Below are 25,757 nucleotides of genomic sequence, written 5' to 3'. Positions count from 1 at the left end.
AAGTAACACCCTTCTTGGTCAATCTGGTGAGAGGAACAACAATCTTAAAGAAATGCCTGATAAATCTTTGGTAGTAGACTGTCAGGCCAAGAAAACTCCTGATCTCGGATAGGGACCTTGACACCTCCCATCGCATAAATTCCTTAATCTTGGCCGGGTCGACCAAAATCTCATCCTGATTAACCAGGTGTCCTAGAACTGGATCTCTCATAACCAGAAATCACACTTGGAGAATTTAGCATATAGCCTATTCGTCCTCAATACCCCAAGAATCTACCAAAGATGCTCCTCACGCTGCTCTCTGGGCCTCGAGTATACTAAAATGTCATTGATGAACATGATCACCGACCGATCCAACATGGGTATGTGCACCCAGTTCATGAGATCCATGAACATTGTCGATGCGTTGGTGAGTCCGAAAGGCATCAACGAGTCCTAAAGGGGTCTTCTGGATATCCTTCTCGCAAACTCTCATCTGATGATACCCAGATCTCAAATCAATCTTGGAAAACCAAGACACCCCCTACAACTGATCGAATAAATCGTCGAGCCTCGGTAGTGGATAATTGTTCTTGACCGTCAACTTGTTCAACTCCCAGTAGTCGATACAGTTCTAGTGTGAACCATCATTTTTCTTGACTAAAAGGATCGGCGCTCCCCACGGTGAGCTGCTCGGTCTAATAAAACCCTTCCCCGGTAGCTCCTGGAGCTGCAAGGATAACTCCTGCATCTCGGGAGGCATAAGGCGATAAGGTTCCTTGGCAATAGGCGCCACACCGGGAACAAAATCAATCCGGAACTCCACCTACCTGTGACATCCCCATTTTCACGGCCAGAAAAGACCAATTTTGTTTATGCTTTGTTTAAAAATCAGAGTAATATTTTAAAGAAAATTGTTGCAGAATTTGTTCCTAAAAGAAAGTATGATAAAGATTTATGAAAGCATTTCCGAAGAAATGTATTTCATTAAAAACCTCGGGATGTCATGTTCGATACAGATCAAAAGCATAAACAATACATTATAAGCCTTACAACATTTATTCATATCTACAGGCCTATAATCCGTAATCCCTCATCCAAACATCACATATATGATCGAGTGTCACTACCTGTAGTACAAGAAACTGAGTGGGTTAGGCTTGGGAGCCTGGTGAGCACATAGGGTTTTCAACCCTCAATAAATAAGTTTATAAATTTCATCAACCAACAATAACCCCATTACCCGTTCCCATTATCCTCACTTTACGTCCCTAAACACCTATCATATGGGACCTAGCCTAAGGATCATCATCGGGATGGACACTACTGCAAAGGATGTTCTTCATCAATAATTGTCCGTAAGGCAACCATAGATGACTAGAAACATCGTCAACATTGAGACCTCTCATCATTTTATTTCATCACACCCAACTATTACATCTACCCATGTTTTACCCAACACATTTTGTAGACATAAAATACATATACAATTTAAATCATTTTAAACATGTACAAAATCTTTCATCCAACATAGATAGCGAGTATTCAGACAATATGCACACATAGCACGTAATTTATATAAAATACTTCATATCTATGTGTAAGATGAAAATAACTATGCACTCACTTGTTAAAATGATGATTCCAAACTCGAGCAACGCTTCGGTTAACGATTCTATTTTCCTTCGACGAAACCTAGCATTATTATCGCTAAGTTTATTCTAATATTTATTGCGACTAATTATTAATCTAGACTCATTATTAACTTAGAGTCTATTTCATGATCTATCAAGTAAGGAATAACCAGGTAGGATTATATCGGATGTAGGGTCCGTTTGGTATATGAAGTATATTGTTTGGAAATCCCACTTCAAACAGCTCACTAAATCACAGACTAGACATCATTCCCGTAAGTAGTTCAACCAATATAACGACTTTCAATCACTGATAGATCTTATTTATTGGTTCATAATAACAATACTATATTTATATATAAGCTATATTTAAAGTATGGTAGGCATACCTCAGTTACAGTGAGTTTTTATTAAAAACTGAGCTTCGTTGGAGCAGCGTTTCCGAGCCGAAAAGCTCTTTGTCTCGTAGCCTTCAGGAGCTCCGAGGCTTCCTTCGGGTGCTAGGGGGTTCCCTAGGGTTTGGGAGGGTTTAGTAAGGCTTGAGAGAGAGTGGAGAGAGAAAGATATGGGAAAAATGTGATTTAGTCGGCTACCCTCGCACCTTTATTTATAAGGGCGAGGCTGCTGAGTACGCGCAACGTTCCTCAGATCTACGCGGGGTGTAGAGACACGCGTGGCAGCTTCAGCGGTGCATCGTGGCTAGCCTTCGGTCCAACCAAAATAGTCCACATAACGTTTCCCTCTCGTACGCAGGGTGTTCCTTTTGTATGCGAGGCGTAGCGAGGCTAGGTGTCCCCAATCCGAAGCGAGACCGTGGGCAACAAGCGACGGTTGAGATCGTGCCACATCATCAACTTTGCAGATTTGCTTCCCGACTTCTAAAATTCATAACTTTCGCATACGAGCTCCATTTTCGACTTTCTTTATATCCACGTGTAGGCGGGACCTTACTCTACAACTTTCGTTTAGACTTCGTCGGCTAATTTTTACTTTATTTTTAAAGCTATATTTTTAACAGTTCGAGACATGAAACTTCATTAAAAATTCATAACTTCTTCATCCGATGTCCGTTCTCGTCTATCTTTTTACCATTGTACTACAATTAACAGGATCTTTGATTCTCGTTTAGGTTGTGTTGGCTAAAAACTGCTCGATCTAATATTCGAACTTCGGGCTATGCACTGCCGATCCAAAACTTAGAAAAATCACAACTTCCTCATATGAAGTCAAATTTAGGCGTTATTTTTATGTACGCTCTCGATTTAACGTATGCTACAAATTTCGTTTAGATTGCTAAGGCTAAAAATCGCTCTATCGTAAATTAACTATTTACGTTACGTAGTGTCGTGCCGGTGTTGTCGCAAAACTTCGACCGGCCATAACTTCTTCGTTATTACCCGAATTTCGGCGTTCTTTATATCTTATGAATCCTTGTCATGACAACTACCACTTTATGTATAGATATTGAGTTTATCTAATACTTTATTTTGTACGCTTATTTTTATCCTTTGTTTATTATGTCATTGTAAACAAGTATAATGCACATAGATTCACATAATTCATATAATACTCAAATAATTCATTTTATTACTTCAAAATAAGTCACAATGGTTGACCTGACTATTACATCACTGTACTAATGCTTAGCCCCCCAAACACGGGCATTACACTACCTCTCGGGAGGCATACCCGGTAACTCGTCGGGGAAAACATCTGGGAACTCACACACAACGGAAACATCAGAGATAGAACTTGGGCTCTCAGTTGTAACCCTCATATCCATCACATATGCTAAATAGCCCATACATCCCTGCTGTAAACTCTGCCTCACTCTGGCAGTAGAATAGAAAGTTGATCCTGATCCGGTCCCCTTGCCATACACAGTAAGCACTCCCCCACTAGGGTCTCATGTGGCCTCCAGCTCTCGAATCAACGGGCTTATCCTGCTTTGTTGCCGACTGTGATTGTATCGGCCTCCTATCTCTCCCCTGCTGCTCTCCCTCCTCCCTGGTCTGAATCTGCAACTCAATCTCTCTCCTCCTGGAATTGGTCTGCAACTCAACTAATGTCCGATAAGACGAGTTCACCACGAACTCCCGCATGTGTCTACTCAAGATGCTCAAATACTGACTCACATGTGCCTTCTCAATGGACACATGCTCAGGGCATAACAGCGCCTTCTCATGAAACATCCTCGTAATCTATGTCACCGACTGTCTTCTGCTTGAGAGATAGAAACTCTTGTGCCAAACGTTCCCTCTCCACCTGGGGAACATACCCATCTCGAAACAACTTGGTAAACCTCTCCCAAGTCACTGCAGCATGATCTGCAGGGGTAAAATCAGTCCTCGTAAACTTCCACCAGTCATTCGCCCCTAAGCGAAGATGGTTCAACGCGAACTCAACTCTCAGATGCTCTGGATATGAACATGTTGAGAAACATCCCTAGATATCGAAGATCCATCTCATTGTAGTGATCGTATCCCGTGTCCCATCAAACTATGGTGGCTTCGAGTTGCTAAACTCACGAAACAACAACGAGTCACCTCCCTGTGGCCTCGCTGCAGCTATGGTTGCAATGGTTGTAGCAGCAGCCTCCGTAACAGCAGCTTATCGCTCATCGAATGTCTCAATCAACATGTTAATAATAGAACCAAACATCTCTGGTATGGCCTCTCCGATAGCTGCGGCCACCCCCTCATGAATGATCCTGTGGATCTCCTCGTCACCGGTACCACTGCCCCCGGGGTTGTTGCAGGTAATCACCATAATGTCTCTGAAACACTACACAAATCATCAGAAACTAGTTCAATACACATACTCACTCAATTACCCACCCCTACATGCTCCTTAGCATCCTAAGATTCTTACTTGGGTCGCATGCAGGTCCAGTGTTTTCAGTAGTACGGCCCCAATAGTACCTTCCACACCAACCTGTAGTCATCTCAAGTCCTCCTCCTAGGATCATAATTTGCAGTACTATATCCCTCACGGATCTCAACTACTCTCTCGGGAGATTCCTAAATGCTCATCTAGGTATCTCTCCTAGATTACTCAAAACTCTATTTAAAGATTCCTGCTATGTTTCTCCCTACTTAGTACACATATAGCACAAATAGCAGATAAAATCAATCAATAATATACCCTAGGCTAAGGCATCACGAATCAGGCAACTCTAGCCCTCATTTCTGAAGTACCTAGTCTATTCTCTAGCATGCAACTATAATATCTCACAAATATCTCATAATATAACAAATAATGGCATTTTGGGAAATCACTGTTCGGGCTTTGACCGATTGTACACACTGCTCTGTCTCGTTTTCTCTTTAAAACTCTTACTCGTTTTAGAAAAATCATTTCTCTTTATAAAATTTTCTCAATTCCTCAGTTTGAGTCTAGAAATCCCTCAAACCAAGGCTCTGATACTAACCTGTAACACTCTAAATTTTCAAACAATTTTTTTTTAATTTTTAAATCACATAAAATCAGTATCAATTTTCCCAAACTCACAATGTATCAAATATCAAAAATACAATTTAACAAAGCAACTGATAATATCCCAGAATCCTCAACATAGTCTCAAACATGTGTGTACAATCTAGCCGACGCCTTTCCGTGATCCTAAGAAGTACCTGAAACACATAACACACAAAACGGTAAGCACGAAGCTTAGTGAGTTCCCCAAAATACCACATGCACAAATACTAAGACTCTAATGGCTATAATTAAGCATGGACCCTCCGGCTCATGCGTCTCGGTGAAGACCCTCCAGTCTCAAGGCTCGGTGTGGACCCTCCGGTCATGTATATCAGTGGGAACCCTTCGGTCCTACAACTCGGGTTGGACCCTCCATTCCTATGTCTCAGTGAAGACCCTCCGGTCTCACAACTCGGTTTGGACACTCCGATCCTGACTCAATAATCTACAGAATAATATAACATATATCACAAAGACAAAATACATAATATCACATAAGACCATCTGATCGATAACTTAATAAGACCCTCCAGTTACACAGTACTACCGCTCAGGTAAGTATAGTGAGAAGACTCACCTAAGGCTAACTATTTCTCTAACGTAAATTCTCTTTTTACATCATTCAACGTTGTGTCGGTTCTGTCGCAAAACTTCGACGGGTCATAACTTCTTCGTTATAACTCGGATTTCGGCATTCTTTATATGACCAGAATCCTTGTAACATATACTACAACTTAGTTAAGATTACTCCTTGTAAATAATCTTCCATCAAAAATTCATTTTTGACGCTTATCGTCTCTAAATTGACAAGCCCGGATCTACGAGCGTTACAATTATCTCCCCTTAGGATGATTACGTCCCGATATCATCAACGAAAATAGGTCTTGGATAATGATTCCATATGTTACCTCTTCATCCTAAGTAATAATCGTAACTTCCATGTTTTCTCTAAAGAGTATTTAACTCTATGGCTTTCTTGACCGAAGACGATGCCCAATCTTGCATCTGCTTATCGTACCATGTTGGACTTTCAATCGTAACCTACGAGTTACAAAATAAATCCTTATTGATGAATCCTTCGTCTTCTTAGGATAAGTACTTTCCTTTATCTATTGTAACAAACCAATGGGTCATGTTCTAATGACCTCTCATCGTATGATGCAACGCTTAGACTCAAGCCTCTTAGAGTCAAATTCCAGAATGGAATATACCTTCCTTCATATTCTAATGTGATATAATCATGTTTCAGCATGTAGCATTTCTATCTGCAAACTTCTTTTAACAACGAGCGCGATACCAATGATCGCATTAACTTCAATCTTCTGACTTACGTCAGATGTTACATAGAACTTGGTTCTCTAAACCCTGTAACATACTCACCGTTGTCGGGCCCCAATTTGACATGACCACTAGGGTCGGAATAACAACCATCTTACTAGTCATTACCGAAACAATGTTAATGACATACCAGAATAAAACAGAATCAACTACTAGCTTCTTGGTAACCTTGTGACTTTCCCCGATCCAAGTGTGAGTCATGTGCTTCCGGTAGTATATGCATCTACTAACTTTCACACCTACTCATACTCGTCCCAAGTATTGTTCCGCAGTTGACCAAGTCACCATACAAGAAAATCACACAATAACTCAACACATCAGTTAGCAAAACTAGGGTTTATATTATTTCTTGAAACGATTACACAGAGGTTCAAGTTCACCATATACTACGCCTCTAGTAGGCTACACTTCTTGATATATACTTTATACATAGATATGAAGTCTTCATCCTTTAATCCTCGCGTTTGATTTCTGCTTCATCGAGGATCATGTGGAATGTCTTTGGCTTTGCTGGTTCATTCTTCTTTGGGCAATCTCTAGAAAAGTGACTTAGCAACCCAGATAATTGCCTCAAGAATAGGTGCTTGTCGTACTGGCACAACAAGTTCGTCCTTACTTTGTTGAAGTAAACACCTTGTTTCTTTCATCTGTTGATCCAACATCATCCGCACCATTGTGTATACTCCTGGCATCATGATTGGCTCGGGTGCAACTGTTATTTCTGGTGCACTCCCAATCCCTTGTGACTCAGGCTGCGGGTTATCATTTTCCAGTCCGCTTTGTGTGCTTTCCATTTTGATCTAAACGCCGAATAAGGTGAATTTAGATCCTCATTCATGATAGATATTTAAATCATCCTTATCACTCCGAAACGTTTACATGCTAGTTCTAATATCGTAGTCGTACGATAAGAATCCTAAACACATAAGGTTTCCAGATCCGGTCGGCAACAGACCATGAATCCGAACAAATAATAGCATTGATATAGCTATCTCACAAAACATTTAGCACATAAAAGCATTTTAGGCATCATTCCTAAAATAAACTAGTGCTTGTGTCAATTTACGTGTACTACCTAACATATTCTAGACACACTCCTTACGATCATTACTTAGCATTCTAAGTTTAAGTCTAGAAATTTCCTACGAGTTCCTAGTTCCCTTAAACTAACGCTCTAATACCAACTGTGACATCCACAATTTTACGGCCAGAAAAGACCGATTTGTTTATGCTTTGTTTTTAAAAATCAGAGTAATCTTTCAAAGAAAACGGTTACGGAATTTATTCACAAAACAAAATATGATAAGAATTTATCAAAGCATTTCTTAAAGAAATGTATTTTCATTATATAACAAAAATCTCGGGATGCCATGTTCTGATAGAGACACATAAGCATAAACAGAACATACATTTATTTACACTAGTGATTTACATCTCCTTTAATCTCTCAGTGAAATATGTCTTCGTATTGATACCTGTGTAACAAAGAAAACTGATTGGGTCAGTCTTGGGAGCCTGGTAAGCATATAGGGTTTTCAACCCACAATGTTATATATATATATATATATATATATACACACACACACACACACATATATAACTCACAAACTTATATAATTTCACCGTGTAAAAACAACTCTTATCCTACCCCATCGATTCCCACAATCACACGATCTAACTCTCGTATCTAAAATTTTCCTCTTTACCTGATTTGTACTCACGGATCTAAAACTAATCTCTTCACCTGATCCATATTCCAGGATCTAAAATTAACCTCTTCGTCTGATCCATACTCCCGGATCTAAAACTGTGTCCAATCCATACTCCCTGACTAGGGACAATTTACTATACCTAAATCCTGATCTGATCCATACTCCCGGATCTAATAACAAGTTTATCTTGTTTATTGACAGTATCATTCTCGAGATCCCTCTCGCAATACATGTCAATGGGTTTTTAGAGTACACCGGTGAACAGATCGTTCACAAACACCTACAAGTTGCGAGCATGCTAGTGTTCCACTGACTGTCTAGAATAGTCTGTGGTTGTCATCCCTACTCTGCTGAATGACGGGGGCCATCGTTTGGGTAAAGGTTTCACTCATTTTCCACTTGTCACCCTCATCTCAAGATCTATATCACCCTTATCTCATTATCCAACTCATCCTTTTATCACACCACCAACTATCTCATCTACCCATGTTCTTCTACCCATCATATTTATAGATATAAATACATATACAGTTTAACTCATTTAAAAACTATATAAAACATCAATTCCACACTCATCTCAAATAAACAATATATAAACACATAGCATGTATTTCATAACAAATGCTTCATATTTATGTGTTAGAAGAAAGTGACTACACACTCACACAAAACAAATAATTAATACATTCAAACAATACTTGTATTAAAATCGTGTTATGAAAGGGATTATACACTCACACATATAAACAATTTTATATTATACACATAGCACGTATTTCATAGCAAATACTTAATATTTATGTGTTAGAAGAAAGTGACCACACAATCACTTGATCAGAAGATGATTGGACAACACTACAGCTTGTAGAAGTAGTATTCTTCGGTAGATTTGGAAGATCTTCACAAAACCCGGGCTTCTCGCCGTCAGAGCTTCGGCTCGAGAATCTCACTTCTCGGGACTTCGGGCTTTAGGACTTTATTCGGGTCTCAAGATGAAACCGGGGCTTCTGGGGTACTTCGGGATAACTATGGAGCGTATCGGGAGTGTGAGAGAGGAGTTGGAGCAACCCCAAACTCGGCTGGCCCTTCAAATCTATTTATAGGGAAAATTTTGTCCTTGCCACGTCGTGGTACGGTTTACCACATCGTGGTGGCTGGGTCGTCACTGCATGCGTCATTGCAAATGGGTCTGACATACTCCAGAGCTCCTGCCACGTCGTGGCACTTTTACCACGACATGGTGGCTGTCAGTTTTGGGTTTCGCGTCCCGAACTTCAGAAATTCATAACTTTCGCATACGAACTCCGTTTTCGATGATCTTTATATCGACGTGTTGGTGAGAATATGCTCTACAACTATTATTTAGACTCCATTGGCTAGTTTTGACTTTATTTTTAATATATTATAAATATGTTACTTTTATATTATTTTTAGTAGGCCGAGATAGGAAAACTCCGTTATAAATTTATAACTTCTTCATCTGACGTCTGTTTCAGCCTATCTTTTTATCGTTTCACTACTATCGATGAGATCTTCGATTCTCATTTAGATTGTTTCGGCTAAAATTCACTTGATATCAAATCGAGGATTCATGTTGCATACTGCTAAATCGAAACTTCAGAAATTCATAACTTCCTCATACGAAGTCAAATTTGCGTGTTCTTTTTATGCACGCTTTTAGTTTAATGTATTATACGACTTTTGTTTAGATCGCTAAGGATAAATATTTCTCTAACGTAAATTCACTTTTTACGTCATTCAGCGTCGTGTCGGTTCTGTCGTGAAACTTCGACGGGTCATAACTTCTTCGTTATAACTCGGATTTCGGCGTTCTTTATATGCACAAAATCCTTATAACATGTACTACAACGTAGTTAAGATTACTCCTTGTAAATTATCTTCCATCAAAAAGTCATTTTTGATGCTTATCGTCTCTAAATTGACTTGCTCGGATCTACGAGCGTTACATAATCACACTTGCTATAGCTACCGCACCCTGAGAACCCACTACAGAGACATACCCACAATACTACCCTAAGACCCATTGTATGCAGATGACATATAATTCGAACACAAGCAAGAAGTATAATCCCAAGACATAGCTACTCATATGGATGTGAAAAGATAGTAATAAAATCATAATTAAAAAAACTGATAGAAAGGCAAAAGATATGCACCTGTAACACCAAAAGCTGCTCGTGTCTCCTCTGTAATCAACTGGAAATCCCTGGTCCTCACCGCAGGCGCCTATTCCTGACCCTAACGGTCGTCGGTGATCCTCTATGTCACAAGGGAATGTGCTATCACCTGTCCTGCTGCAGCCAAACTGGGACATTGGGCCTTCTTGCAGCCCCACTGACTGTAATGAAAGCAGATCAAGTTTGATCCCTGGGTGGTGGTAGCAGTACAATCCCTGCTATAATGACCAATCTGGCAGCACTTGAAGCAACCAGAATCACCTCCACTACCACTCCTACACGAACCCTCGTGTGTCCTATCGCAATTGCCACAACGGCTACGGTCCTAATGACCTCTCGATCTAGAATCCGATGACCTGGGCCTCTTGCCCGATCCCACAGATGTCTGAACCTCGCCCGACTTCCTTTTCCTGTCTGCCTCTAAGTAAATCTCCATCTCCCTAGCTCGAGCGATCATATCCTCCAGGGTCTTGTAGCTGGACCGGATCATGAACTGTCTAATTTCGCTCCTCAACATCTCGTGGTATCGTGCCCTTTTCATCTCCTCGTCCATCATATATTGCGGAACAAGAAGGACTCTCTCTGAACGTGGCGGTGATCTCTGCTACTGCCTCCGTAGTCTGCTGGAGGTCCTGAAACTCCTGTGCTAGCTGATGCACCTCAATAATTGGTGCAAACTTAACCTTGAAACTGGCCAAGAAATCACTCCATGTCATTGTGTCCAACGCGACATCATCTCTAGTAGCATGTCCAACCTCCTCTCACCAATCACGCGCTCTGTCCTTCAAAAGATAGGAGGTGAGTCGGACCTTGTCCCCCTCGGGGCACCGATTAGAACGGAAGGCATTGGGTCCCTAGCCTCATGATAGTCTAGAGCTCCACGGGCTCTGAAATCTCTAAATGTCAAGGTGTGTGCCCCCATCATAGCCGTCATCTCAGTGCCGAACGCACCTAATCTCTCATCTAAAATCATCATAATGACCTACTTGACCGTACCAAAGATCACAAGAGTTTGATCTAAAACACTGTGCGTAATCTTAACTAAAATAAACTCTATAATCTTCTCATCCAGCTGCCCAGCTCCTGAGCCCAAGCCTGATCCTTCACCTGCACTTGAACTGCCCACTGGTCTGCCACGCAACATCACCATGCTGCAACATATCATAACAACCATCAGAACACTCATCACTATCGAGGGATCACACACACTACAAGTTTCATGATTTCATATCATCCTTCCTTGATTCGAGTATGGATCCTCTGCTTTCAGTAGTATCGGCCCATACTACCTTTCACATTTATCCGTACTTTCCTCAAGAACTGTCTCGACTCCACTAAGTCCCTTCTCACTACTACTGCTCCCACCACTAATCTCATCCTAGGATTTCCCTAGGGTAGTCACCATCCCGCTCTCCGCCTTCAGCTGCATAAGAAGTCCCTACTATCTCCCCCTAACTATCTTGCGAATACCATTACATATCACTAAGACTAGATAATTCTTCGAATAAGAGGTCCTACCCTACAACGGTTGGACTCAGACAAGAGCTGCGAAATAAAGCTTGACATAACCTTCTGAAATTATTTAGTCCTTGCAATATGTAACTTAACATATTCATTCACTAGATAGTAAAAGATAACTAGAACTCCTAAAAGCAAAAAAGCAAGCAATATTCAAGCATTGAGTACACATAATCAAGCATATCCTAATTAGTCCATCATATCACTGACTAAATTGTACTAGCATGCAGTTCATAAAGCTGATACACATATAACAGGCACATAAGACATCCTTCCTAAATCCTTAGCCCTAACCTAGCATGCAGTTCTCATAAGCATATCATAACATAAACTTATATGGGTAATTTGGGAGTACTTACTTGAGCTCTGTAATTGCATACACCACACCCTTTTCTCTTTTTCAAAGTTCTTTTCTCTTTTCAAAATTATTTTCTTTTTCAAAGTCTTTTTTATAAAAAAGCTTTTCTTTTGGAAATTTCTATACCAATTCCTTAGTTTGAGCTCAGACACACCCAAGAGGGTGCCCGAATCCCTCAAAACAAGGCTTTGATACCAACTTGTAACATCCCAAAAATATGTTTCAAAATTTCGTTTTAAAATCATATAAGAAAAGCATATTTCATCAAACATCACAATAAAAATCATAAATTATGTATGTCAAATAATCATAATAAAATATTGTATCCAAATCATGTCAAAATATCAGAGTAAAAATATCCCAGGCTAAATCAATGGTGTGTACACTGCAATCATCTCGAGCTCTTCTCCTTACTATTGGAAGTACCTGAAAACCAAAATTGAAAATTGTTAGCACGAAGCCTAGTGAGTCCCACGAAGCTACCACATACCATACACATAATCACATAACCATATACATTGGGCGTAGCTGGCTATATCGGGCCCCACCCGACATCAGACGAATCCGGTATCAGGCCCCGTCTGGCATCGAGCCTTGCTCAGTATACATATCTACTTCTACTAGGCCCCGCCTGTCTCTGGACCCCGCCCGCTATACATATACCAACAATAACATATAATCATGCCAATACATAACAGTCAAACACAACACTATAACTGCTAGTCTCAAGGCCCCGCCCCTACTCTGCTAATAATGAAATATGGAACCCCGTCCACACTCAGCTAGTGATGAGATATGGGTCCCCGCCCACAGTCACCTCCCTACCAGGCACATACAAGTATCACAAAGACAACAAGTATAACTAAACATTCATTCCTTCCTCGGGTACCACCCGACATTGAACTGTAGTTCGGAAACATACATATAAACCTTCCTCGAGCCTCTCCCGGAATCGAACCAAAATACAGAAACATATAAACTACATCGAGATAACCCCGACATTGGATCTAAATCCGGTATACACTATCATACATAAACGGGCCGACATTGGTGCCTTCAACCCGTTCCTACTGGAGAAAACTCTCTTCACAAGCTGACTACAAAATCCCACGAAAAAACCTCTCGCTGCTAGCTGGAAAATTCTTGAACCACCGATCTCTCGACTTCTCAAGTTATCATTACCAACATAATACTTAGTCAAGAACTGCTAATCCTTCTTAGGGTAAAATGACCATTTTACCTCTGGTCAAAGTCAAAGTCAACGCTTGGTCAAAGTCAAAGTCAACACTCCGAGTTGACTCAACTCGCCGAGTTGCTCCATCCACTCACCGAGTTCTACAAACCAGAACCCCAAAATCGTGATCCAACTCGTCGAGCCACCTCCCTGACTCGCCGAGTTCCATGGCTACTCATAGTCACGATTGTATGAATCAACTTGTCGAGTCCCTTCACAGACTCGTCGATTTCAACCTTAAACTGGATCAGGACATCACTACTCAACTCGTCGAGTTCCCATATGGACTCGACGAGTCCCATAGTCTGTTTGGTCCATCTTAACAAATTAAGCCTCTGCTCTCCAGATCAAAGCTCTAGACTCCTTCTACTTACTAGAGATGCCCTTTCAAGGGTAAAGTTTATAACTTTACCTGCTATTAGTCCTTCTTAATGGGTTTAGCTAAAACCCTAGTTCTTTAGGATATATATCTTTGTCCAAAATCCAAAATACTTCCAACCCAAACATTAAAATCGATATTTGGGTCCTAAACACCAAGTGAACATGTAAAGTCTCAGGATTTCCTTCCATGCATGGCCTTTTGGGGCTTAAAAGGCCATAACAACACTTTAAAGCTTGCATGGGGCTTCCATGGCCATAAAGTTTGCACCATTATGCCATGAAACCCCTTCTAGATCCTAGATCTGAAAGATAAGTTACTTGGGACATCCATTACCCAAGGACTAAGCTTCTTGGACCAAAACCCTCATAAAGTGTAAATAGAGAGACCTATCAATCTATTAAGCAAGGTTGAGACTTGCTTACCAGAAAATAGAGAGGATAAGATGTGGTTTCTAGATCTATTAACTTCTCCTTGAACCTTCTAGCTCCTTCTTTTTCCTCAAGCTTCAAGAACACACAAAGATCACTCAAAATGGATCATAAGCTCACACAAAGCTCTAATGTTTCGAGATCTAGGGTTTGGATAGTGGAGGGTGGAAATGAGGCCATAAGGTAGGGATTAATATGCTTAAATAGGGTGGAAAACCCTGAATCTAGGGTTTCCCAAACCAAGACCAACTCGTCGAGTTGGTCCTCCCCAACTCGTCGAGTAGGTTTCTCAACTCGCGTCCCAAAAACTTATTTCTACTTGTCGAGTTTTCCCCCTTAGACTCGACGACTAGACCTTCAATTTGCATAATATATTTCCTTAATTAGCCTTTTGGTTTCTGGGTGTTACAGTTTGAAGATGGATATGAGAATTATGATTGGTGATTTCAGCCATATGTATATATATGAGGTGTAAGAGTGATGTGATGTTTGCATTGGTATGTGTAATATATCACATTGGGAAAAGAACCACCGAAATCAAATGGCAGCACCACTGAAATCACCATTCAATTTTGGTCTAGGCACTACCGAAATCAAATGACCGCACCATCGAAATCACCATGCACTTTCGGTCTAGGCACCACCGAAATTACATGTGATTTCGGTCTAAGTACCACCGAAATCACTTGGTGATCTCGGTCTAAGCACTAACCTAAATCACATGTGATTTCAGTCCAAGTGCCAACCAAAAACACCATGTTTTAGGTCCAAATCAATTTACCTTCTTTGACTTGTTTTGACCCAAAATAGCCGGTTGTCACACAATAATCCATTTCTTTACTGTTTCTACGCTCTTGAACCCAAACTTATTGGTTTTCTGTTTAATCGTGTGCTCCGATTCTCAGGTTTGTTTCTGCTGAAACTATTAGAGCTCTTACGTGCACCAATTGTTTGTGAAAAGCCCTATGAGATTCATCATTCTATAAGGTTTTGAATTTTTGGATCAATTTTCTATTATAATTGTTTTGAACAATTTCCTTTTCCTGCTAAATAATACATCAATATTAGCTTTTTAACATCCATGAATGGAATTATGCAGCCATTGATTTCTTATTTAAATATTGAAATTTTGTTACAACGAGTTGCCAAGACCAATGATGTTGTAAGTGGTGGTAACAATGAGAATAATGACGTTGGAGCTCTAACATTCATGGTGTTTCCACCTTTACAGCTCCTGGAATCAAAAGGATACCCGAGAATTAGTTCGAAAACCAAAATGAAGGGTATGTTTTACTATCTTTTCTTCTATTTCCTTCATTTAGAATCATGGTTTTTCATGCCTAATTGCAGTTTTTGTTATTCCATATGATGGAAACATTGAACACTCCACCTTCTATCCATGACTTCTTAATATTATATGTTTTTTCTAATACCCGAAACATTCATTATATGTACTGTGATGCATTTTTAAGGGGTGTTTGTTTTGTGGATACTGGTGGAATTGGAATATGAGATTCCATTCCATGGCATCTAAATGGACATAATTAAATTCTATTAGGATCCCTCAGGTTGCATGTTTAATGGATTTCATTCATAAGTTGGATGGAAGAGATTCATTTTTATTCTCCCTTTTTTTAAGAAAATACCAAAACACCCTTACCCTTTTTGTAGTAGGTTATACTTGGAACGGAACTACGATGTTGATCAAGATTTTGTGTTTTGAAATGAAGATGACGGAAGGGTATACTTGGGCATTTGGGCTGCAAAACATAAAGAACAAATTTATGACGATGGGATCTGTGAATGGTTTTGATGACCTGGAATATTGATTATGTATATAAATGGGTTGTCAGTGTTTAATTTGTTTTAAGTTGTGAGTTGAAAATAGCTAACCACATGAAAAGTATTAAAATACGAAAAAAGTTCCAAAATAAATAGATATGAAAATTTTATTGGAATATATAAAATCTTTGACACGTATCAAAGTGTTGTTAATTTAAAATATATCAATATTTTTTCATTAATATAAATTGAATTAATTGTTTATTCTTTGTATCTATTTTAAAATTTTATTTTAAAAAACATTTAATGTTGATATTTAACTATTATTTTTAATAACCCGTCTAGTTCACCGACTTCATACACATGTTGGTTTTGGTATGGTTATGTAATAAAAGATGAACTAAAGAAAATTGAATTGTTTTCTTGCAGGAGTTCCTCGTCGGCCACTGTTGATAAAGTAAGAACACTGTCTTCATTCTTCCCCATCGATAACATCTAATTAGACTTTGTAACAATGTGGCTTTTCGGAAAGAAAGGGGAATCGGGGTTTTCATCTTCTTCAACAGCGGAGGAAGTTACCAATGGAATCGATGGATCTCGTCTCACCGCCATTGTTACCGGTACGACCTTCCTATCGCTTTCTAATTCAAGCTTCATTCCACTTAAATTAATGAAAATAATATCGTTAGGGTTTTTTTTTTTTTTTTTTTTTTTTTTTTTTTAAATCTCAAAATTCTTACTCCATTGATGTCAAAAACTGAACTATGTCCGTCAACTAATTTGTAAACCATACTTAGGAGCTACCGGTGGTATCGGAGCTGAGACAGCACGAGTCCTTGCTCTACGCGGTGTACATGTAGTTATGGCAGTAAGAAACACCGAAATGTGTAGAAAAGTTAAAGAAAATATACTTACTGAAACACCTGATGCTAAAGTCGACATAATGGAGCTTGATCTCAGCTCTCAGGCATCCGTACGGGATTTTGCAACCAGATATCGTTCTTCAGGCCTTCCCCTACACATTCTAATGTAAGAAACCATCCGCTACATTGAATTTCTCTCGTAATCTATGAAAATTTTAGGGTTTTTTGTTTGTTGCTGTAAGTAACAACGCAGGGGTTTTGGCGCCAAAATTCACACTCTCGAAGGACAAAACCGAACTGCATTTTGCAACAAATCATTTAGGTCTGTTTGGAGACAATTGGATGTTTACACCATTTCTACAATACCATTGATTCTTGTAAATGTTTCAATCCCTGTTTCATTCAGGTCATTTTCTTTTGACGAATCTGTTGCTGGAGACGATGAAGATTACTTGTCACGAACAAAAAACTGAAGGAAAAATCATCAACGTATCATCCGAAGCTCATCGTCTTGTGCTCAATCCAACTTTCTCTGATCAAATTAACGACAAATCAAGGTAAACAAAGAACAAAATTCCAATTTTTTATATTTTTCATCATAGTACACTAGGACGATGGTTTACTGCAATTTTGCAGTTATAATCATATATATGCTTATGGATTATCAAAACTGGCTAATATACTTCATGCGAAAGAACTATCAAGGCTTTTGAAGGTAATTTTGGTTCTATAATTAACTAATTTTCTATATAAAGTAATTAACTAATTACTCAAATTCCAATCAGGAGGAAGGAGTCGATTATATCACCACAAACTCATTACATCCAGGAGTCATTGTCACCGATCTTTTTCGTAACTGTAGTATTTTGTCGGGTATGTCTATATAAAATCCTACAATATATATATATTAACTAAAAAAAAATGTTTTATATATCAGTTTTATTCACGCAGTTATCTTCAACTCTGTTCTCAAATGCGTGGCAAAGGATGTTTCACAGGTTTGTAATTAAAAATTGATTTATTGAATTTGGATTTTTTTATTTTGTTTTTTTACAGGGAGCTGCAACTACATGTTATCTGGCATTGAATCCAAAGGTGAAGGGGGTGAGTGGTGAGTATTTTTGTGACAGTAATTTGGTAAAACCATCGTCGAAAGCTGCGGATCCTAAGTTAGCAAAGGAGTTGTGGGAGTTTAGTTTGACTTTGACCACCTCCAAATGATTTACAAAGATAATTAACCAAAAAAAAAAAATTTATAATTATATTAGGTAATAACCCATGTACTATAAGGTTGATAAATTTAAATAATACAACCATTATAAAAATGTAGTATTAATCATAAATAACCTTAATTTAATTAATAAGAGTTTACTTTAATTTTTATTAATAGCATTGCACTTATATTTATTGAAAATTTTGTTAATTTAAAAACATAAAATAGCATTGTAATTTTATTTCTAGTACACGTTAGCATTCTAACTTTGCTTCATATTAATAAAAAATAAAAAAAATAATAAAAAAAAGGCAACCATGTAAATTTTTGAAAAATATACTTATAACAAAAAAAACTATTTAACATTATACAATGTAAAAGAAGACTTTATATAGAAGAATTATGTTTTATATTTTACTTTTTATGTTATAATTATATAAAAAGACTAATATTCTAATACAATTCTTACAGTGTTCCCTGTGAATTGTCAAACTTTAGTTTTAATTAGTTGAACTATAAATTGATATTTATACATATTAATTGCTCTTTTCAAATTAATAACATTTGTTGTGGTTACTAAATATTAAGTTACTGTTTAGAGAAATTAAATATCCTCCTACCATTTTCTTCTACTTATATTTCTACCTATGTGAAATAATGACAAGTGTCATATTTGAGTAATATTAATTATATTTTAATATATTTGTTATCATTTCAAATGGGTAGGAGGATAAATAGGAAGAAAAGTATGACCATATTTAATTTCTCATTTTATATATATATATATATATATATATATATATATATATATATATATATATATATATGTGTGTGTGTGTGTGTGTGTGTGTGTGTGTGTGCGGCCTCAATTTGATTTCCACACAAAGCCTCCGAAATGTCAGTGTCGGGTCTGGGAATGACAATGAGACAGATAATAGTAATCCTAGAGAAATACCTGATTATATGGTTGTATCACAAATCTGGTCTCGTCACGTTGGGTGCTTGGTTAGTAAATAATCACCAAGTTCAAGGTTATACCCTCGGCTATCCTATTTATGTAGTTAGTTGTTCGTCATTCCAGGTAGTGCAGATTGTTCAAGATTACATGTTGTAATCTTGCAATCTAACTTGGTTTGTTATTTCTTCAGTTGTTGGTTTATTATATCCACTGCTAATAATAAAGGGAGAATTTCATATATGTTTCTCTTAAACGTCAAAATATCATATTTGCCAAACTTAATTTCTCAATATCATATTTACCTTTCATAAACCTTCAAAATATCATATTTATCTAAATCTTTTTTTATAATGTTTTTAATATTTTATAATTATTTTTTTATACTTTAGAACTATTATAATAATTATGAAATTAACCATATTACCTTGACGTCTATAATAATGGAATGTGAACTTCTAAATTGTTGGAATGTCGACATCTTGACAGACAAAAAGATTTATTTTCAACCCTTTCTATGAAATGTATATTTTGATTGTTTAGTACTTGTTATTGTTGATTGTTATTATGTTCTAGATGGAGGATATTTTAGATATTACCATTGATATTTTAATGTTTAAAAAGTGCATATACGATATTTTGATATTTAAGAATGACATATATGATATTTTGATGTTTAAAAAGGATATATATGATATTTTGAAATTTTATGAAGGGTAAGTATGATATTTAGAAATTTTATGAAGGGTAAATATGATATTTAGAAATTAAGTTGGGTAAATATGATATTTTGGTATTTAAGAAGGGCATATATGAAATTCTCCCAATAATAAAACAACTATGATGGTACCCAATTTCGATTAGACTGTTTTGTTTTATATTTTTAGACTTCAATATGTATTTTGCAATATTTTGTAAATTGAAAAAAAAAAAAAAGCAAAATATATACAAAAACGGTGGTTTTTCCAAACTTGTTTCATCAAATCTGATTTTGATCCATCCTATCTTGTTCTTGTACATTTGAATTATTTTTCTACAAGTTCGGTTTTGGCCCTAATTCGGTTTGACTTTCTTTGATAATTATCCGATCTCGTTTTGAAACCGACCCGGATTCCAAAAAAATCCGGTTTGTGAACATCTACATTGAAGACTGCTTCACCCACACAAAGATCGGAGCCGGATACCATGATTTCTTTACCAACACCTAAGAAACCCTACTATGAAGGGGTGAATATCACGTCAAACTCTTCACCGTTCACAATCCAATTTCATTCACCGTTTTTTTTGCAACTTTACTATTTTCTCGGATATGCATGCAATCCTACGATATATGTTGACTATAAACATGCTTGAAAAATCGTTTTTTCTGTTTTTTTTTTTTTATTTTTTTATTTTTTTTTTATTTTTTTTTTACTTTTCTCATTTTTATGTTGCTTTTTACTTGATTTGGTTTCCAGGGAGAGGCTGCCACATGCTATTTAGCATTGAATCCAATTTGAAAGGTATTTAATAACTGTAGTTTAGTTTGATTTGGCCCATTTAAGTGATCATTCACTTGGCACTTTTTAACAATTTTGTATTAAATAATGAATCAATTATATAAAAATATACAAAGACATTTTATACACAAAGAATCAAAATCCTTTTCTTGAGCTTTCCCAAACTTCCACGGATTGTTGATCTTTTCTAGTCACAAACATTTTGTTTCCACTAAAACCCAAATTCGTAACCCTATTTCCTCCCAAATCCTTTGTTCTTCCTAAAACATTCTTTCTAAAAACTCTTTCATCTTTACCATTTTTAGAACCACCCATGAAAACTTCCGACCATACCTCCAATTCACCTTCTTTGCTACAAAACACCTGATTTCCATGGCTTTCAATCTTGCAACCAAACCCTTCTTTCTTCCCTTTAATTGTCCTCTTCGTGTCACCAAGACAATTCCATGAGCTATCAGAATCAATGTGCCTGAAATCAATGTATGACACATCACCTGAGTTTACCCCAATCTTGAAAACAGCCGAAAGGGTGTCTGAAACTGTGATATCTGAAAAACAATCGGATTTTTCTTTGATTTCCCACACGATGTCGCCAGATCTAATGTCCAAAAACTTTATGTTTCCAGAAACCCCAGATGCCCCACTATGAGATCCTGACGCCATTAACAGATTAAGGCTAGAAACCCAGCTTAACTTTGTCGATGGAATCGCGGAATCAAGATCAGCACCAAAGATTTCATTACGTGCAATCTCGGAAACGACTCTGAAACCATCGTTTATGTCATAAACCATGATGGAATTTGAATTCCTACGACCTGATTCGAAACTTGTAAATAAGAACTCAGGAGAACTCCCGATTGCTTGAACAGTTGAGCTTGATCGAGTCATGTTTTCCCAATTCAAACTTTGCACAACAGAACCCATATCAAGGTTAATAACTTGCAGCCCGGAGAAATCAGTCGCGCCTGCTGCAACTACGTTCGATGATAACGACAACAAAGAATCGATAGCTGTGAATGGAGTCAAAATTGTTGACTTTCTTAGCAACGACCAATCAAAAGACGTGATTTTGCTTCCATGCGCCACATGAACTGACCCGTAAGGTGTCGTCGCGATAACCGAAGGTGAATCTCTGCCACTGAGAGGCAAAATTGTTGATTTTTCGAGATTGAATGCGTCGAATTGAGATGGGTTAGAGTGAGATTGAACAAGAAGATGATCAATCCCGTAAAACTCTGCTTCAGAGATGATATCTTGGATGTCAAAAGATTTAGCTTTCGACGGGAAATTACCAGTTCGTAAAACGGAAAGAAGGATTGAGAAAAGATCAGGGTCTCTGTCGATAAACGGGATTTGATCGTAAGAATTGAAGAGATTGGAGAAGAGGGTGTTGGAGCCAGCTAGGGTTAGGGTTTGTTTGGTGGTTTGAAAGAGCTGACCTCCGACGTCAATTGTGACGACATTGGTGGATGAATGGTGGTTGGGTTTGTCAAATTTGTGATTATTGTGGGAAAACGCAATCGAGAGAGGGCCTGATTGTGAAAAAGGAGGCATCTTTCTGCAGAATTGAGAAAAAAAGATGTGATTCTTCTTGAAGAATTGAAATGGGGTTTGATGATGATGCTGATGAAATGGGATTGTTGGCGAGGGGTTTGGTTTTGTAGAGGTGTTTTGGGGGATGAAGGTGCTCTAGAAGGGGGAAATCTAGTGGTCAACAATGGTGGCCTCTGGTTTGTTTTTAATGAGACCCAAAGTAAAGACCAGACTTTTTAGGACGTTACGTTGACTAAAATTATACTTTGGATTCGAAACTTCTTGATATTAACTGTGAATCCAAAAGATATTTTTATATTTTTTTTAAATATTTGCTTAAACATATGATAACGGTAAACAATAGTAAGAATATCAACGATAGATATCGGTAATCTTATTGAGATAAAATACAAAAAGATAGCTGACATCTATGTTTAACAAAAAATCAAGAAAATAAAACCAATATATCATGTAGTCTAGCATGAGCTTAAAAACATAAACATGTATAATTATCTTTTCATTCACATAAATTATCAAATCTTGTGGATACATACATTATTTCATTCACCAAAAAAAAATATTTAACAATTTAAGAATCAAAGAAAATATATTTTACAATTTAAGAGTAAGTATACAATTACCCAGGGCTACAAGGGTACAAGAGTGACTCTTGATCTACCTCACACAAATTTGAAGTGAAATATATATTATATATAAAGTTTATATTTCTATTGAATAAAAAATACCAAGACTAATTCTACCCCGTCCAAAACTTAAATTCATAATGAATGCAATAATTTATCTACTGAGATATATCGATTAAAAAATTAATACAATAATTTTTTGAATAAATCAATTGTATTTCAATCTCCATGGTGAATTCTTCATTCATCATTGTTAGTATATTAATATATTTTTTTATTATCTTAGTTAATCAATTAATTCCAACTTAAACAATTTACTTTAAAATCATATATTGTTACATGTTATTACCATTCGAAATATTTTGCTATTTGTTCATATTTTGTAAATTATTTGATATATCCTAAAACAAAATATTGACTATACCACCACTGCAATTACCTATAAAATAAGCATGAGAAACAATTTAAGATTAAGTATACAATTACCTATAAAATAAGCATAAGAAACAATTTAAAAGTAAGTATAAAATTACCTGTAAAATAAGCATGATAAACAAATGGTATGAAAACTATAAAATGACAAAATTATTACATTTAGTGATTGATTTAACATTTAAAAAAAAAAACATTTTTTGTTGCGACTACAAAATTAATATGTACGTTTTGCATGACTTTACCAAACAATTACAATATTTTTTAACCACTGTTTTTGTTTCAAGAGATAAAATTGTAAATAACAATACATATTTTGATTTGTCTCACTTAGGTCATTTTCATTAATATAAAAGTCTCAGTTAGCCGTTACGTACTGATAAAATATTTTATATTCAGATTATAAAATGATAAATGTCAGTTATGAAATTAATAATCAAAGCATAAAATTTTGGTCAAATAAAGAAACTTTGAAAGGTTTCTTGAGCAATGGATAAAGAGGAAGCATCATAGAAACTGACCTTCTAGAATCATTACTTACTTTTACTTCCAATTTCTCACGTGAATCACATTTTCCTCTTGAAATTGGAAAAGCTTCCATTTCACGTCATTAAACTTTTTAAAGACTACCCTCTTTAATATATTTACGGTCCTTGACATGTTATGTATTCTAATCCATTTTTGGCCCCTTGATCGTTAATGAGATATGCTCATGGGCTAAATCAATCAAAAAGAAAGGAGTTTATTACACGAATGGTCATTATGGTTTGGGATAATTTGCACATTTAATCTCTAATTTATTTTTATAACTCAGAAAATCTCTATTATTTGTTTTTGTTACACGTTTGGTCCCTACTATTTGTTTTTGTTACACGTTTGATCTCTATCTTACGTAAAAAGACTATTATTTAAATAGGAAAAAATGGTGGGGTAGGTAAGGTAAGGTAAAGGATATGGGATTAGGGGTGTGTTAATTTAAATAAATCAAAAAATCAAGGGTAAAATAGTATTTTTAGGTAAGTCAGGGACCAAACGAGTAACAAAAACAAACAGTAGGGACCTTCCGAGTTAAAAAAATAAGTTAGGGACCAAACACGCAAATTACCCTAAATCATAGGGACTATTTATGTAATTTATTCAAAAGAAAGTCTTGCTTTTCAAAGTTGGTTTTGAAAAAGCTTTTGTTTCGGTCAATTAGGAATATCTTGGCTCCATACTTGTACAGATGGGGTATAGGGACAAATGACGACTGTGGATCAGCGGATGCTTAAGGTCGGCAAGGGCATCGGTACTTGTAAATGGTACACCCACAGATGGATTCAAAATGAGCAAAGGGGTGAGATAAGGGGACCCCTCTCACCTTTTCTTTTTATAATTGCTATGGAATGATTGAACATCGCTATGAAAACAGCCTGTGACAAAGGCATCTTCCATGGTATCAAAGTGCCAAATATCGAGTCCCAGATATCTCATTTGTTCTACGTTGACGACACGTTGTTTATCGGTGAATAGATGAAAGATAATATTAAAAACTTAGCAAGGATATTACGGTGCTTCCATGTAACATCTGGTCTCAAAGTGAACTTTACTAAGTCAAATGTGTTTGGTATATGAGTTAATATGCATGAGATTACCAGGTGGGCAACACCTTTGGGTTGTGAACCCGCAACGTTACCGTTCTCATACCTCGGGGTACCGTTGGGCGCTAATATGAACTTGAAGAAGCACTGGAAACCCATAATTGAAAAGGTACAAGCAAAACTGTCTGCATGGAAAAGCAACACCCTATCCTTTGGAGGCAGACTAACGCTCACAAAGTCGGTACTGAGTAGTTTACCCTCGTACAACTTCTCGTTATTCGTAGCACTGGTTGGGGTCATTAAAACGATAGAGAAATAAGGAGGTTCCTATGGGGAGGATTAGAAAACAAAAATAAAATCTGTTAGGTTGCATGGGACAAGGTGGTGACATCCAAGGAGGATGGAGGATTAGGATTGGGATCGTTGAGGGCATTCAACCTACCCTTAATTCTCAAGTGGTGGTGGAAGTTAAGAACAGACGACTCGATACTATGGTGTCGGGTAGTCAAAGGTTTACATAATCTCAAAATTAGGAACGCTAATGATCTCTCAAAGAAATCAATCCTCGGGGTCTGGAACAATGTTGCAGGGGCAAAAAAGGAATTGGAAAAATTAGGCATCAAGATTAATGAGGTATTCCAGAAAAAAGGTAGGAAGGGCGATGATACAATACTCACTATTTAATAAATATATTATTTCACTAATAAACAGTTTAATATTTTCATGGATACCCTCGTTCCTATTTTAACACAAAATTTATATAAAATATATAACATAATGCGGTCTATTTTTAGTTTAATACATACAATTCACAACATAATATATTACAATCCATTAGATTAATTCACAAATTTAAAGAAGTCAAATCCAAACTCTAGCACCACCACCACCAAGTATTAAATGCCACCACTAACCATATGTATCAAATCGACCAATGACCACCCATAAACGTGAATAGAAGGCAACAAACAATAAAAAGGGGCCAACAACTTCAAAAA

General features: G+C 37.0%; 1 protein-coding gene and 1 pseudogene across 3 annotated transcripts; one reads left to right on the top strand and one right to left on the bottom strand.

Annotated features, from left to right (window-relative positions):
- The first annotated feature begins 16,411 nt into the window (after nucleotides 1-16,411).
- LOC145000242 (short-chain dehydrogenase TIC 32, chloroplastic-like) lies at nucleotides 16,412-22,432 on the top strand. Of its 3 annotated transcripts, none has more exons than XM_078959434.1 (8): nucleotides 16,412-16,660; nucleotides 16,838-17,069; nucleotides 17,146-17,225; nucleotides 17,310-17,460; nucleotides 17,540-17,618; nucleotides 17,689-17,776; nucleotides 17,855-17,901; nucleotides 20,529-22,432. In XM_078959434.1, the coding sequence occupies exons 1-8, from the start codon at nucleotides 16,555-16,557 to the stop codon at nucleotides 20,568-20,570; spliced, it is 825 nt and encodes a 274-aa protein (XP_078815560.1). In that variant the 5' UTR covers nucleotides 16,412-16,554; the 3' UTR covers nucleotides 20,571-22,432. The 3 variants fall into 3 exon arrangements, with proteins under 3 accessions (XP_078815560.1, XP_078815559.1, XP_078815561.1); XM_078959433.1 differs by lacking the exon at nucleotides 20,529-22,432 and adding an exon at nucleotides 17,960-18,284; XM_078959435.1 differs by lacking the exons at nucleotides 17,855-17,901; nucleotides 20,529-22,432 and adding an exon at nucleotides 17,960-18,284.
- LOC145000241 (BTB/POZ domain-containing protein At5g41330 pseudogene) lies at nucleotides 20,644-22,124 on the bottom strand (annotated as a pseudogene).
- Nucleotides 22,433-25,757: the final 3,325 nt, after the last annotated feature.

This window comes from Lactuca saligna, chromosome 6 (genome assembly GCF_052625555.1).
Source record: "Lactuca saligna cultivar CGN05327 chromosome 6, ASM5262555v1, whole genome shotgun sequence".
Classification (NCBI taxonomy): domain Eukaryota; kingdom Viridiplantae; phylum Streptophyta; class Magnoliopsida; order Asterales; family Asteraceae; genus Lactuca; species Lactuca saligna.
This window is presented reverse-complemented; position numbering and strand designations above follow the sequence as displayed.

Bases quoted from the DNA above. Each gene is read 5' to 3' on its own strand.
- LOC145000242 (XM_078959433.1), top strand. From the start codon at position 16,555: ATGTGGCTTTTCGGAAAGAAAGGGGAATCGGGGTTTTCATCTTCTTCA. The intron at 17,226-17,309 runs GTCTGTTTGGAG...TGTTTCATTCAG, and splicing joins TTTTGCAACAAATCATTTAG to GTCATTTTCTTTTGACGAAT. The intron at 17,461-17,539 runs GTAAACAAAGAA...GCAATTTTGCAG, and splicing joins CAAATTAACGACAAATCAAG to TTATAATCATATATATGCTT.